This window comes from Nanorana parkeri, unplaced genomic scaffold, assembly GCF_000935625.1.
Source record: "Nanorana parkeri isolate BGI_ZX_2015 unplaced genomic scaffold, ASM93562v1 scaffold214, whole genome shotgun sequence".
NCBI lineage: Eukaryota > Metazoa > Chordata > Amphibia > Anura > Dicroglossidae > Nanorana > Nanorana parkeri.
Window position 1 is genome coordinate 1,588,311 of NW_017306482.1, and position 17,011 is coordinate 1,605,321.

General features: G+C 44.7%; 1 protein-coding gene across 1 annotated transcript in view; it reads right to left on the minus strand.

The window, feature by feature from the left end:
- The window catches only part of LOC108786482 (PH and SEC7 domain-containing protein 4-like), a 41,900-nt gene that overhangs the window by 8,045 nt on the left and 16,844 nt on the right, over positions 1-17,011 (minus strand). The window contains exons 9-13 of the mRNA XM_018555790.1: positions 15,863-15,906; positions 15,544-15,713; positions 10,356-10,426; positions 9,295-9,440; positions 910-1,054 (exon numbers count right to left, since the gene is read on the minus strand). Coding sequence (XP_018411292.1) covers positions 910-1,054; positions 9,295-9,440; positions 10,356-10,426; positions 15,544-15,713; positions 15,863-15,906 — 576 coding nt within the window. The remainder of the gene's footprint in view (positions 1-909; positions 1,055-9,294; positions 9,441-10,355; positions 10,427-15,543; positions 15,714-15,862; positions 15,907-17,011) is intronic.

Here is a 17,011-nt window from a genome sequence, read left to right on the forward strand (position 1 = left end):
GCCGATGAGATTTCCCAGCAATGCTCTGCTGATGACAAGGCGATCCCAGTGTGCATTGCTTTGCCAAACTGAAGTCATTCTGCTCTTTCAAAGCAGGAAGTGAATGCTACGCAAGTGTCAGTATTTCACAATCACAGCATTTTACTCCTGACATGTCTATGTTATTATTATTCATCATACATAGAGGGATGCAACAGGAATTTGATTTTTGAGTGTAAAGGTCCGCTTCAAGGGTGCAATGGGCATCTGAGGGTTACCAAAGCTTCTTCCAACTATCCTGGACCTGTTCGGGTGCCCTCATAATGCTACCGTATGTGAGCACTTTGGCCTGCGGAAGTTGTTGATGTTGTCTAAATCGCAAACCTTACTACTGGGCACCTGTATACTGACTTCAAACAGTAGAAGCAGCAGTTTTTTTGTGAGCAACCAAAGCACTGCCTATTTAGTGTTTGTCCTCACTGAGGTTCCTTGTTGTTTTAAAACAGACATATATGTCAATTTTAACATACTCTAGAAAGCCTCGAAGGGCTGAAACACTTACATTTCCTAGATGAAATGTTGCTAGTGCTGGATATATCCGAGAACTTTGGCATTTTTCTTATGACCTCCAATTCAGAGATCACATGGCCAAGTGTTTAGGCTTTCAGACATGTGATCAGAGCTGGAGGGAGCCTGCACCCATAAATATCTCTCAGAGAAGGTATTTCTTCCCTTCGCTTTCTCTTTATTTATCCATCCCAGCAAACCTGGTAACATAACTTTATGTTAACATTTACATACAGGTCCACTTTAATACTTCCTAAGACTGCAAAAATTGCATTTCCTTGTGTTTAGTAACAAACAGTAGATATAAAAAGTAAGTTGAAGGCTCTAAAACACGTATTAATGCCACAAATGTCAAACACTTACCAGATCAAGCTTCGACTGGGCTAAGGGGAGAATGGGTCGATAAAACCTCCTCTGAGAGCCCACAGCTGCCGGAAAAGGTGGTGAAGAAAACATGGCCGCTACTAAATTAATCCGGGAAATCCAGGAATTCATCTCTTCTGATGTCCTAAGGAAAACAAATTACAGGAATATTTATCTTCATGTGTGAAGAATGCGTGCTCCACATCTCCCCATTCTACATTATTCAGACATTCACCTTTCCTGGCATGCACATCCTCTAAGACTTGGATGTAAAGATCCACAACACACTCACTTAACACAATGGTGTCAAGGAGTGGAAAACCTTACAACAGCAATCCCCTGTAGAAGAAGCTTTATACTTACCTTTTCAGTGGCAGTGTGTTGAAACTTCGCTTTCTTGAATAGCTGTGACTATCCATCTGATACTTACGGGTAGGGATGCACCAATACAATTTTTTCAAGACCGAGTATAAGTACTGATACTTTTCCTCGAGTACTCGCCGATACCAATTACCGATACCTGGCCTGTGACAGTTTTTCTAAAACAATACAGACTAATGGTTTTAGGACAGTGGTGGAGCACCAGGGCCTGGTCCCAGCTGCAAATGCTGAGACCCTGGTAGTTCTGCCACTGACTCCAAGCTGTAGAGGGACTACAAATCTCACCAATACATTAAAAAGCAATACAGAATACAATCAGCTATGGAGGTCTACAAATCCCAGCAATACATTATACAGCAATGCAGAATAATATGAAGCTACATACTTTGTGTTGCGCTGGGGTGGCAGCCTGGTGTCTCCAGGGTCTCAGGTGGGCTGTGCGGGGTCTCGGAAGGGCTGCGCAGGGTCTCAGTGGATGGAACCACAACACACTATAGGTATGTAAGTGGTCTGTCTGCAGTGGTCAGGCACAATCCTGGCTGAGTCAGGCCAATAACTCTACAATCAGCTAAGCTCACACTACTCAAAGAACTCTAGCTTTCACTCAGCAGCGGGTGTTAGACCACTGGAGAGAGACGGCTGCCTACACACAGGTGGCAGTGGTCCTTTCTGCAGCTGAATGCCAAGGGACAGGCTGATTTCAGCCAAAAGAGAATCCAGCTTCTTAAAGTGACATTAAAGTCAAAAAATGTTTTCCCTCCCCCCAATGTTAATGTCAGCACTTACCTTAAATGATGTCTCATAATCCGATCTTCTTCTTTCCTGATGTTTTCATCTGTCCCTCCAGCGGTGCGGCGGCTCTCTGATCCAGCGCTGACTCCTCTGTCCTTGCAGGCACTTCCTGTCCCACGGTGTCTGCATGCGGGTGCACGCGTCCAAAGACTTACCTTGCGTCTCTGCTCGTCTCCCGGCCGAAAATCCGAACTGTGCATGTGCCCGCCCCAAGATGCTTTGCGGCCGCCTGAGCAGTTTCGGATTCTCGGACAAAGACACAGGTAAGTTTAAACTGCAGTCAAAGCGGGTTTTTAAAAAAACTTTTTGCAAATATCTACTGCTTGCTAGCCATATATATGCAAAAAAAAAACCGGAGGGTTTAGAAACCCTTTTGTTCAGTGACTTTACAGCCCTTAGCTCATAAAGCTCATGTGAAAAGTCCAATTCTGAGTAGTGATAGAAGAGAGAATGCTACAGACATACCATATGTAAAAAAGTGATCCAAGGATCGCCATACATGTGACAATATGGCTGTACAATCTCTGTATGATTAACTTAGGAATTATCAAAACTATGCAATATATGTCTTGGGCGGACCCTGCCGATGCTACCACGCTCGGGAACGCAGGAGTTGAGGAGGAAAGCGCGCTGTATAGCATCACGCCAGTTTGAGTTGTTTGTTTGCTGGCATGTTTTACGTCTATATGCGAGTAGATCATTGTATTGTCCCACTAAATGGTATAACTTTTACTGCACTATGAGCAATTTTTTATTGCATGGGGCCATTTGATGGTATGTGCGGTGGATATTGGACCCAAAACCAGGGATATTGGACTGCTGACTGCACGGTTATTCACAAAAGGGTGAAGAGTTTGGAGAAGGCAGGAGAAGTGAACAATCTAGGACAACATAGCCGATTTGGAAATATTCTCCAATTCAGCTCACTTTCCTGTTCAGCGATGTTGTCCTAGATTGTTCACTTCTCCGGCCTTCTCCAAACTCGTCATTCTTTTGTGAATAACCCTGTGAGACTGATTGGCGTTTTTCTGGGACACGATTATATGTCGGGACTATTGTTGTTGATCACAGTGGGACATGTGTATAGATTGTATTGAGACACTTCATATGAATTTATCTTCTGTTGTAGATCACAGTTGGGACACTTCTATAAGGCCCCGTTCCCACTGCGCGATATGCAAATTGCGCGTTTGTCACGCGATTTGCATATTGCGCGACATCGCGAGATTTGCCGCGCGATGTCGCGCTCAAGCTTGCATTGAGCAAGCTTGAATCGCGGCTAAATCCGCTCCAAAAAGGGTCCTGCTGTAGCGACACACGACCCGCGACAGCAGGACCCTTTGCCCCATTGGAGTGCATTGGAGCGCGATATCGCGCGGGAATTACCGCGCGATAAATCGCTCAATGTGAACGGGGTCTTAATTGACTGATACTGATCATCACTGTTGGGCACTATTTGCACTTTAGATGTACATGAAATCAGGATGTATTAATTATTGCGATTGAACATTACTTTATTGATGTTTTAATGTAGCGCGGTGCACTTTTATCTACATCTTGTAAGTGTTATCACACTATTTTAGCAGCTTTCTAGGTTTCATCAGCACTCCATAGTGTGGAATATTATTATAAATACAAACAAATTACTTGTTTTATCAGATTACATTCTGATTGGAACATTTTCCTTGTATGGCTGAATGCAACTTCTGTAGCCAAATCATGACTTACCAGAAATAATCTATCATCCTACATGGATTTTCTTAGCCAATTGCTACTGACCCCCTAACACACTAAACGGTTGCTGTTTGAAGTCCATGGTTAGAGTAACCATTAAACACTTAAAGAGGACCTGTACTTCGAACCAACCCCAATATCCACGGTGTTGTCAAAGGACAAACCGAATACAAACTTCATATGTTCGCAGATGACCTCTTGCTCACCCTAACTCAGCCCATTGTAACACTCCCTAACTTGCTTTCGCTTCTATACTCCTTCGCCCAAGTTTCGAATCTAATGGTCAACGCTGACAAATCCTGTGCACTTAACATCTCTTTACCATCACAACAAGTAACTGCCCTCAGTCATAACTTCCACTTCAAATGGCACACCTCTCACTTAAAATATCTTGGAGTTAACATTTCCCGCACCTATGACACTTTATACGCTACCAACTATCCTCCACTTTTTAAAACTCTTAGGGACCTCCTGTCCTCCTGGGCACGCCACAAACTCTCCTGGATGGGCAAAATCAATGCGGTCAAAATGACCATCCTCCCTAAGCTACTATACCTTTTTCGCACTTTGCCCATACCAATACCTCGAAAAGACCTCGAGAGGTTCCAGGCCCAGATTTACCCTACATACCCATAAAGGTGACGGAGGCCTAGGCCTAGCCAACTTCCGCAAATATTACCTAGCGGCAAATATCGCCTCCATAGTCAGCTTTTTCCAATCCCCCAACAATCAACTTTGGGTGGACTTGGAAGCGACCTCCTGTAGCCCTTACTCCCTATGCTCCCTGCCATGGCTACCCCCCAACCTCCGCCCCCGCTCCATGAGCCCCATATTGACCCACACTTTTTCCCTCTGGGATTCCACCAGATATTCCAGTAACCTCCAATCACCCCACCTCCCGTTACCATATTGGGGAACCCCTTATTACCCCCGGGGCTAGACTCCCCCCAGGCATTCACGTGGTGGTCCTCCAAAGGGTTGACACACCTGTGCGACCTGCTGGACGGCGGCTCGGTTCGCCGATGGGAATATTTCAGGGACAAGAAGGGCGCACCCCCATCTGAACACTTCAGGTACCTACAAATTTACCACTGGGCCACTTCCACGCTCACGCGGTCTCAAACTCGGGCAGGCCTAACAATATTTGAACACACCTGTAAACGCAACCCATACAGTCCGAAACTGGTCTCGCAGATTTACACCCAACTAAACACACTGACATCCCCTAATAACCACCCCTACGTAGGGAGATGGGAGCGGGACCTTAGATCCTCGCAACCATTGGAGAACTGGCAGCAAATCTGGACCTCCATGGCCACCTGCTCCATCAATATTTCCTCCATGGAAACAGCTTTTAAGTCCCTAACGCGGTGGTACCTAGTGCCGTCCAGATTGGCCCACCTCCACCCTTCGCACTCGTCATCATGCTTTAGGGGTTGCCTGTCCCTGGGAGATGTCCTCCACACGTGGTGGTCTTGCCCCATGGTTACCAGGTTTTGGTCGAGAGTTTTCCGTTTATTGGACAGCCTGTTCTCCGTGAAGCTTCGCAAGGACCCGTGGATGGCCTTGCTGCACCTCACACCTCCGCTCCTCACGAAAAACCAACACCGACTGGCCACACATGTCCTGCTAGCAGCCAAACAAACTATTGCCTCGGCATGGAAGAAGCAATTTGTACCCTTCGGGGAAGTTACACGGCGGATGGACTTCTTCTGCCTCAACGAGAAGCTGACTAGCATCCTCTCGGACACCAACAAATCATTCACCAAGATCTGGCAGCCGTGGATCGACTACGCCCACCCCTCTCTAGCCCCGGCTAGCCTCTCAGCCCTCTAGATCCCCATGCTGAAGGAGCTTATTCTGGACAAACCCAGTGCCCCACCCCCTCTCTCTCCCGTCCTTCTCCCCTTTTCTTTCTTCACCCCCTTGCCACCTGGCACACTGCTCTCCGGACTCCCTTATCCGGATAGCCCCCTCTCTCCCAGATGCATCCCCGTCTTGAGGTACTTGGAGAAACCATAGTCAAAACTATGACCCACCTGATGATAGCTGTTGTTACCATGCACCCATGCTATTCGCGTCATGGTTTTGCTCGTTATACCTTCTGTTAAAATTCAATAAAAACTTTGAAACGAAAGAGGACCTGTACTGTGGAAGCTGTGCCCAAAGACACGCAAAGGCTAGTCTCCAGTATTGCCTGTAGGGTCTCTGCAGCTAATCTTTTCCCCAATACTAGCTTACCATGCCTTGTTCTTGGTAGAGGCAGGGCTTTGCATTTTGATGTAAGAGCTGCCCCTCTGATCACTGGCAATCGTGCAACAGGTAGGCAATATTTAAAAGAAAGGTGGAAAAAAATAGGATTTTTGTACTCCCTGTAAAACACTTTTGTTGGAGTCTATTAAGGGACACAGGAATTCCTTAACAGCGGGATTATACTGCCACCTACATGAAGACTGGACACTGGCAAACAAAAATACAATTTGTAGGCCAGTCCAGGATAACAACTCCTACAACCAGCATACCTTGTAGCATTATTTTTATCATATGGAGGGGTGCCGACAGGGCTGCACACTGCTCGGATTTTGGCAGAGTCAGAAGGGCTTGCCTAAAATTGGAGCAATGTATGGACAGATCAATGCTCAGCAACCACCCTAATTGATTGACAAGAAACAGGATACAATGCATTACACTAGTTATGTCAGTTCTCCACTATATATATATTCGGCAAAATCATAGAACACAGAATGCAGTCCACACAGATATTGTAATTCAAGAACCAAAAATAACAGATTGGTGGCCAGATTCATCTGCATAGAACTTCATATTTGTTCTGGAATTTCTCCAAACAGAACATTTTCAGTAGATGTAATAAAAACATTTCTCCTTAAACATATATTTAGTTCCACACAGGGTGTGACATCGAGCTTTGAGCAACTCTTGGGGACAAAACTATTTTGCAAGATGACTTGTTGATTACTATCTAAAAACTGGCAAATTCAAGTTCACAAGACTTGAGCAACAGATATGACAGCTGACAATATGAAGCTTGTTTAACCTTACTCAGAGTCTAGCTGGGGATCTTGCACAGCCCAGGTATTGCAATGTCAGCTGCTCTACTTTATGGTCTCGGTTATAAGATGATGTCGGCAGTGCCTATGTCCCAGGTGATTAGAGCTGCAGCTAACGATTATTTTCAAAATCGATTAGTTAGCCGATTATTACGTTCGATTAATCGGTTAATCGGATAAACAATAACATACATTTTAAAAAATGGATCACAGGAGCAAGCTTGGAGCGGTGGAAGTAAAAAAATGGTGTGGTGTGCAATATAGTGAAATGGAAAGTGTAAAATTATACAGCAATGAATGCAGAATGGCATCGGCTATAGAGGACTACAAATCCCAGCAATAGTACATTATACAGCGCAATGCAGAATATCACCAGCTATAGAGGACTACAACAAATCCCAGCAATAGTACATTATAGCTGGTGGTATTCTGCATTGCGCTGTATAATATACTATTGCTGGGTTTTGTAGTCCTCTATAGCTAGTGGTATTCGGCATTGCACCACTGTATAATGTATTATTGCTGGGATTTGTAGTCCTCTATAGCTAGTGGTATTCGGCATTGCACCACTGTATAATGTACTATTGCTGGGATTTGCTGTGCTCCTCTATAGCTGGTGGTATTCTGCATTGCGCTGTATAATTTAATCCCTGTGCCAATCGTGGATGTGGGCGGGCGGAGAGTGTGAGGCGGGAAGGAGGTGCGGCGTGTAGACCGCGGATGCGGGCGGGTCTGGCAGCGGTGAGCGTGAGTTGGGGAGGAGGTGTGGTGCGCATTTGTGGACCCGTGAACAGGGCCAACTGATCGGAAGCCGATTAATCGATTATTGAAAAAGTTGACAACTTTTTCAATAATCGATTATAATCGATTATGTCGATTAGTTGTTGCAGCCCTACAGGTGATTAACTGCATCACTCTTAGGAAACCATTTATTAGTTTATTAGTTTTGGACATGAAGCATGTTCAAACTATATACACCAATCAGCCGCAACAATATGACCACCTGTCTAATATTGAGTAGGTCCCCCTTCTTCTCCTCAAACAATTCTTGAACCATTTTTGCAGTGTGGCAGGGAGCATTATTATGCTGAAAGAGGCCACTGCCATCAGGGAATACCGTTTCCATGAAGGGGTGTACGTGGCCAGCAACAATGTTTAGGTCGGTGGTACGTGTCAAAGTAACATCCACATGAATAGCAGGACCCAAAAAGTGTCCTAGTTGAAATTTCCCAAAGCATCACACTGCCTCTGCTAGCTTGCCTTCTTCCCATAGTGCATCCAGGTACCATCTCTTTCCCAGCTAAATGACACACACACACCCGGCCATCCACATGATGTAAGAGAAAATGTGATTTATCAGAACAGGCCACCTTCTTCCACTGGTCCATGGTCCAGTTCTGACGCTCACGTGCTCACTGTAGTTGCTTTTGGCGGTGGTCAGCATGGGTACCCTGACCGGTCTACCACAACGCAGCCCTATATGCAACAAACTGCAATGCAATGTGTGTTTGAGCTACAGTAGCTCTTCTACTGGATCGAACTACACAGGCCAACCTTTGCTCCCCACATGCATCATTGTGCCTTGGCCACCCATGGTCCTGTCGCCAGTTCACCAGTTTTCCTTCCTTGAACCACTTTTGGTAGGTTCTGACCATTGCAGACCGGGAACATCCCACAAGAGCTGCAGTTTTGTAGTTGATCTGACCCTGTCGTCTTGCCATGACTATTTGACCCAATTTTATGCTTCTAACACATCAACTTCAGGGACAAAATGTTCAGTGGTAATGCAGTTCCTGGGCTCAGGAGCACAAAGTTCCCTGAATCAGGAACAAACTCTTCTGTAATGGGAGCTGGCACGCTACACTAGGTTTAGTGCTAGAAAGCATATGTGTTCCAACTCTAGTATACAACTATAGGAAGACTGCAGTAACTTCAGGATTCCCGGTACCTCTAAGGAGGGGGACCAAAAAGGTCTAGCTGCACTGAAGCCTTCATGGTCAGCAAGACTGAAGCACCAAAGGACTTCCCTTGTGGGTTCTGCAGTGAAAAGCCAGTTGGACAAATACGAGTAGAAATGAAAAAGGTATCTGTGACACCTTTCATTACAGACAAACTTTCTCAGTACAACCAGTTTCAAACAAAGACTCTCCCTTGCCAGTTAGTGAGCTGAGGACTGTAGAGCTCCTGTTTAAGTGGAAAAAGTTTTACTATTTCCTCGAGACACGCTTTGAACCCTCTAAATGGATTTCCTATTTAAATTAACGTGATTAAGATAGATAAATGTATTTAAAATAAATGTTTGCTGGGGTAGACATGAAAAAAACCGCTTGAAACAGTCAGCTAACTGGTAGTTAAATATAGTGACCTTCAAGCAATGATGTTACCATACAATGCGATACATATTACTCACTGAGCCTGGAAGAGGAATACCCGCCAATCAGCAGTCTGTAGACGGAAAACGTTGGGTTTCTTGGTGTAGTCACTGGCTCTCTCAGCTAGAGCATGATGGATGCTGATCACCTCCTCGGGAAACTGGAAGTCGGCCCGGTATTCATCCTGCCAAAGGTTTCAAAGGACTTAGCAGACTGTCATACAGACACATATAAAGCAGAATACCAGTCATAAATAATCATAGAAAATGAATGCCCCATTAAAAGATTTTAAAAAAAACCCCCAAATCTTCTTTTGTTGCAATACTTGCCTTCAATCTGAACCCCCTTACATTGAGAGAAGAGAGGAAAGACTATACTGGGCCACTGACTCCTCTGAGTGATGGCGCTGGAACTAAGCAGGCACCATCAAGCAGGAGATCAGTCCGCCACTGCTCAAGGACCCCTAGTCAACTCTGGAGTAACCCTGCCAAGGGTTCAACAGAATCCTCATGAAGCAAGGCTGGTCTTATGTATAGACCGACTGGCAAAGTGCATGCAATAAACAAAATGCAAATGTAATAAAGAAGACAGACAAGAGAAACCAATGATATTCTCTAAAGTGGGCCTATCATCACACGGTCACTTTAACTCAAAGACCACCCTGTAAAAGTTACTTACCTTTTCGTAGGCCCCTTGGCTGAGACGATGCTGCTGTGCTTCTCTCATGGCCGTAGCAGGTATTCCACAGTTCTGGGAGTGTGGATTACCTGCCTCCCCACCACACACTCCGGTTCCTTCTGTTGGCTTGTATGTCAGCACAGAATGTATATGCCAACAGGAGACACCACAGCGTATGGCAGAAAGTAACAGGTATTAGACCAACCTGAAGTGTTGAATGCCTTGCTGGGGCCGGGGAGAAGCGGAGCAGTGGAGTTTTTACAAACTGTAAAAATGTAGTATAGAGCCTCATCTTTTCCTAGGTATTCTATGAGTAAAGGTGACACTGTGTTGACTGGGTTACGTTAACAAGTTCTTATCAATGCAATTCTCCAGGTCTCCAGTTGGGGGAGCTGTTCCTATTGCTTAAACACAATTTTACCTTTAGAAAGAAGAGCAGCATCCCTTTCAGCGCAGTGTGGAAGGACTTCCAGCGTCTCTTTCCCCATGGAGCTGCAGTAAGAAGAGAGAATAGAGTTAGAAAGCAGAAATAAAGATGAGCCTTATAATTAAAATGGTTGTGAAAGCCATTATTAAAGCATGTCTATAGAATCGATGTGTGTAAAATATATACGTGACCCAGAATACATGAAACACCATGCTGTCATAAGTGTATTTAGTTTTGTACATCAACATGTTCATTTCCATAGGTCAACTCTATGAAACGTCTGTGAAGGTTCTCATTCATCCAGGTCATGGTATATCTGTAAAAAATAAGTCATGGCAACTGAACTTACTGTAATTTTTCTTTAAGATTTTTCACTGGTCATCCAACCAGCTTTCTCAATTCAGAATGAGAAAGCTGGATGGATGACCAGTGAAACATCTTCAAGAAAAATACAGCAAGTCAAGTTGCCATGACTTATTTTTTTACAGATAACTCTATGAAACATTTCAATCCCTTTGCAGAGGACCCACAGAAAACGACGGTCAGTAGTGTTTGCCCACAAAATGAACTTATATAGGCGACACTGCACTTTAGCTATAATTATACATTACCTGGCCCAATAAAAAGTCACATTCTCTAATATTTAATTGGGCCGCCTTTATCTTTGATTACAGCACACATTCGCCGTGGCATCGTTTCCATAAGCTTATGCAATGTCACAACATTTATTTCCATCCGGAGTTGTAATAATTTTTCACCAAGATCTTGTATTGATGAAGGGAGAGTCGGACCCCTGTGTAAAGTCTTCTCCAGCACATCCCAAAGATTCTCAATGGGGTTCAGGTCTGGACTCTGTGGTGGCCAATCCATGTGTGACAATTATGTCTCATGCTCCCTGAACCCCTCGTTTCCCAATCTGAGCTGAATGAATCCTGGCATTTTATCTCGCATTGTATTCAAATAGGCAGCTGGCCTCATTTTTTGGGGACATAACATTGCTAAATTTAGACCTGATCAACTGAAACAACCCCAGACCATAACACGAAATCCAGATGGTGGCTCATAACTGGCTGCTATTAGTGTGAATTGTTTCTCTCCACAGACTGCAATTTCCCACATGTCGATCTGTTACAGTATACAATATAGGGACAAACGTTTGTGGACACCTGACCATCGAGCCAAAATGAGCTTGATGGACAACTGATTCCAAACCAAGGGCATTAATAAGGAGTTGGGTCCTCTTTTGTGACTAACACCCTTCACTGTACTGGGAAGGGTTTCCACAAGATTTTGGAGTATGTTTGTGGCAATTTGTGCCCATTCAGCCAAAGAGCATTTGTGAGGTCAGGTACTAGTGTTGGATGAGAAGACCTGGCTTACAATTGACATTTAATTTCATCCCAAAGGTGTCCAGTAAGGTTGAGGTCAGGGCTCTGAGCAGACAACTCTACTTCCTCCATACTAAACTCCTCAAACTATGTCTTTATGGAGCTGGCTTTGTGCACAGCCATGATGGAACAGAAAAGGGCCGTCCTCAAACTGTTGCCAGAAGGTTGGAAGGGCACATTTGTCTAAAATGTATTGAAACGTTGTAACATTTACAGTCCGCTTTGCTAGAAATACCAGAACCTAATAACTTGCATGGGTGTCCACATATTGGCCATATATCACCACCTGCACAGCATGGCTGCTCTGCACACATACAGTCCTGGCCAAAATTTTTGAGAAGGACGCAAACGTAAATTTTCACAACGTCTGCTGCTTCATTGTTTTTAAGATCTTCTTGTCAGATGTAACTCTGGTATACTGAAGTATAATTATGAGCATTTCATAAGTGTCAGAGGCTTTTATTGACATTTATTTTAAGTTCATGCAAAGAGTCAATATTTGCAGTGCTGACCCTTCTTATTCCAGACCTTTGCAATTCGCCCTGACATGCTGTCAGTCAACCTCTGGGCCACATCCTGACTGATGGAAGCCCATTCTTGCATAATCATTGCTTGGAGTTTGTCAGAATTTGTGGGGGGTTTTTTCTTCACACGCCTCTAGAGGATTAACCACAAGTTCTCAATGGGATTAAGGTCTGGGGAGTCTCCTTGCCATGTACCCAAAATGTCGATGTTTTGTTCCCCAAGCCACTTAGTTATCACTTTTGCCTTATGGCAAGGTGCTCCATCATGCTGGAAAGGCATTGTATATCACCAAGCTGTTCTTGAATGGTTGGGAGAAGTTGCTCTTGGAGGATGTTTTTGTACCATGCTTTATTCATGGCTGTGTTCTTAGGCAAAATTGTGAATAAGCGCCCCGCTCCCTTGGCTGAGAAGCAACCCCACATGAATGGTCTCAGGATGCTTTACTGTTGGCATGACACAGGACTGATGGTAGCGCTCACCTTTTATTCCCCGGACAAGGTATTTTCCGGATGCCTTGGCCCCCAAACAATTGGAAAGGGGATTCATCAGAGAAAAAACGACTTTACCCCAGTCCAATCCCGGTACCTTTTGCAGAATATCAGTCTGTCCCGGATGTTTTTCCTGGAGAGAAGCCACTTTTCCTGCCCTTCTTGACACCAGGCCATCCTCAAAAAGTCTTCGCCTCACTGTGTGTGCAAGCTCTGCATGGGTGGTGCCCCGAACCAGCAGCTGAATCAACTTTAGGAAATGGTCCTGGCGCTTGCTGGACTTCCTTGGGCGCCCTGAAGTCTTCTTCACAACAATTGAACCTCTCTCCTTGAAGGTCTTCATGATCTGGTAAATGGTTGATTTAGGTGCAATCTTAGTAGCAGCAATATCCTTGCCTGTGAATCCCTTTTTGTGCAAAGCAATGATGACTGCATGTGTTTCCTTGCAGGTAACCATGGTTAACAGAGGAAGAACAATTATTTCAAGCACCACCCTCCTTTTAAAGCTTCCAGTCTGCTATTCTAACTCAATCAGCATGACAGAGTGATCTCCAGCCTTGTCCTTGTCAACACTGACACCTGTGTTATCGAGAGGATCACTGACATGATGTCAGCTGGTCTTTTTGTGGCAGGGCTGAAATGCAGTGGAAATGTTTTTTTGGGGGAGATTATGTTCATTGCCATGGCAAAGAGGGACTTTGCAATTAATCTGATCACTCTTCATCACATTCTGGAGTATATGCAAATTGTCATCATACAAAATGAAGCAGCAGACTTTGTGAAAATTAATATTATTGTCATTCTCAAAATCTTTTGGCCAGAACTGTACTATACGTTTGTGATTACTACTATTCGTGGTTATAACCGCTGTGGGCTTTCACAACGTGAAAGCCCACAGTTTCTGGAACTTCCCCATTTGCTTAGCGGATTGGTTATGATGGTGAAAATTGAGGATCACTTACAAGGCATATGAGACCAACCTCAGCAGATTTCAAAAACGTTTCTTCCTTTTTTCAGCCCAAATCACAGATTTTTTTTTTTTTTACGAAACACAACTTCCTCATACTTTTAATATCTGGAGACCGTTATTAAAAAAAGCAAAACAAAACATGATCTGCAGATTTTCCCATGCCCCTAGAGAGATGAAGCTGCTCAAAACTGCGCTGGGCATGACTGACAGTTACGATTAGGTTGGGGTGATTCCGGCATACATGTTTTCCTGTAAACTGTGTGTGTGTGTCCTCCATCACACCCAATAAAATAAACATTTGTGGGGTTGATTGCAACAGAGAAAGGAAATGTCTTTATAGAACTCTGAGTAAATAAAGTCACAGCAAATATGTTAGGTGTAAAAATATGATAAAGGCGAGCTTTTATATATGTAACCAACCGCAGTAAACTTCAGCTTTATACATATGCTCTGGTCCTGTAATAGTGTGTGAATGTGCAAAACAAATTAAAAGTCATCACCTCTCCCTCTCTAAAGTGCCCCCCTCCCACCTAATTATAAAATAAAGTACTTTATACATAGCTTAAAGCTGAACTTCGGGCACAAAATGTTAACTGAAATGAATTCCTTAATAGATACAAAAGGATATGAATCCACTTTGTGTGCATCAAATGCCTGAGCAAACTTGGATATTACATTGAAAAAGTAGCCGTGACATCATTACTTTGAGTCACATAGCCTGTGTAGAAAGCAGAGTTGTGGGAGGGACCAAGCAGGCTCCACCTCCTACGGGCTGCATGCAGAAAACTACGGGAGGGGGAGGCAAGACCAGTCACCATGCACAAGTAAGGAGAGCAGCAGTGAGCGGTCTTTATTACAGGAAGCTTCAAGTTTCACACTGGATTACTGCACAGCTCTGGAAGAAATACACAAAGCCCACCAAGATTCAAGGAAGAATATACATTCCTTCTGTATTTAAACAAGATTTGCTTATCCTGGAATTTAGATTTAAATCCAGCTGTCTTCTGGTCGGTCACACAACATCACAGGTCCTTCCTCTTCCTGTCCGGTGTCAGTGGTCCTTACTGCTCCACAGAATGACTTACATGTAGTCATGGTGGTCAAGGTTCTGTGGAGCAGTACTATGGGCCCTGGACGGTTTGATGTTGCACCCCCAGGGGTTGTGTCTATGATGGCTTGGACGTGTCAGACGTGGGTGGAATAAACCTTGACATCATTCGGCCTGGAAGAAGACCAGTGCTGGACCATAAAGCAGTAAGCTTAAGCAGTGGTGTCACAAGGAGGGATCCGGCTCGCACCAGGGTGACAACATCGGAGGGGGTGACACCAAAATGACTGACAGTCATTTTGGTGTCACCCCCTCTGAAAAGTCTGGCACTCGGTCATGGACCGAGAGCCGACAGTTGCTTGAGAGAGGAGGGGACCCGGTGGCATACCTTATCCTGCCGGGTGAAGGTCCCCTCCTCGCTCTGCTGGCGTCCATAACTAAGATGGCCGCCGGCTGGTAACAGCGGTACATCACGTGACGTCATCACGCTTGTGTGTGATGATGTCATGTGCGTAGTGTCACCCAGTACTCGCACCAGGTATCACCCCGCCTACGGACGCCTCTGAGTATACGAGTGACAATGCTGGGAAGGAGGTGGGTATTGAAACCTCAGAATCCTGGAGTTTGGCTTTTAGCAAAAGCAGGAAGAAGACCAAAGATTAAGAATGGCTGATCTACATTTGAATTCCTATATACACTAATCAGGGGAGCCTGCGAGAATATGAGTTATGGCCAAAAGCAGGCACAGAGGGGCAATACTCACTCTTTTTGCCATCGATGTCTGCATGTACTTTGCGGCAGAGCATTCCCTGTTTGTAGACCGGGGCCTGCGGGTCTGGTGCTGGAAGATCCACAAAAGGATTACTCTTCTTCCGAACAGACAAAAGATTATCTGGCCTTGCAATGAGGACGTTCGCTAGTTTCTCTTCACTCCTGTTAAGGAAATGGCAAATAAATATGGCGTTACTATGACAAAATGACCATTGGAAACAAAAATGTAAAAAATACTATAAGTGTAAAATTTCGGTGAGAATAATATATAACATGGTGGAAAAATGCAAAGATTGCTCAACCTAACTTACATGGCCCATTCCAGCTTCTCTGTCCGGATGGAGTGGTACAGACTCTACAAAGAAAAAAAGACAACAGAATAAAGCATCATGTGACTGCTAAAATGGTAAGAGTAGAGTAACAAAACATATGGCACACTACATAGGGTTCCCCTTTAACATAGGGGAAGATAAAGGGGAACTTCACCCTCCCAATGAAAACGTCAGTCTTTTCCCCCTTTACTTTTGTATGCTGTATTTATATACTTTCAAGGCCAATGGAACCAATGCTGTCGTCATCTTTTGCAACGTTCTCTTATTACAAGTCCCCTCCCATGCTGCCATCTCCTTTTTTTCACATCATGATTTGCTCTGAGCTCTGCTTTAAAACACCCTTGACTGAACTTAAGCTCAACGCACTGTGGAGTAATTCTCAGAGTCAGAAAAAAAGACTCTGAAGTCCATTTCTGAACAGCCGTCAGCACACACCGTTAGCTGACATTAGAAGGCTGGCAAGCTGCCAAGTCCAAGGGAAGATGAACTGCAATTTTTAGAGCCTCTGTTGTGAACTTTAAGAATTAATTACTCCACATTGCCTAAAGCTACAGAGAACAGTGAGTACTGCTTTTAAAAGCTCTTTTATGGCCTGTTAAGAGTATGTTAATATTTCAATGTCCATTGCACGTGTACAGGTTCACCCTAATGAGAGCATGTCCATTCTCTCATCTCAATAAGCCCCGACTAAGACACACTTGTGTAGTCAATCATCTGACATACGATTCTATCCAGAAGCGTGACTATAGAAAGTCTGCTTAAAGGAGAACTATGAGGTGAGTGCTTTTCACTCACCTCATAGTTCTAGCCGACCTGTGACAATGAGACTGTCACAGGTCGGCTCAGTAGATCAGGAGGTGAGCGAACATATACCGGCGTTCGCTCCCCTCTCGATCCTGTCACGGCTCTCTGCCGTGACAGGGGAGGGGCTGGATTCCCCCCTCCCCGCTCCGATCCACCAGCGCTGACTGGCGGATCGGACGGGGGAGGGTACAGCTGGCTCTGCCTCTAGATAGGCAGAGCCAGCTGTCACTCACGCAGATGGGCGGATCTCGACATCGATGTCGGGATCCGCTCCGGTGTATCAGTATACCGCGAGTTGTAGCTCGCGGTATACTGAGCCTAGGG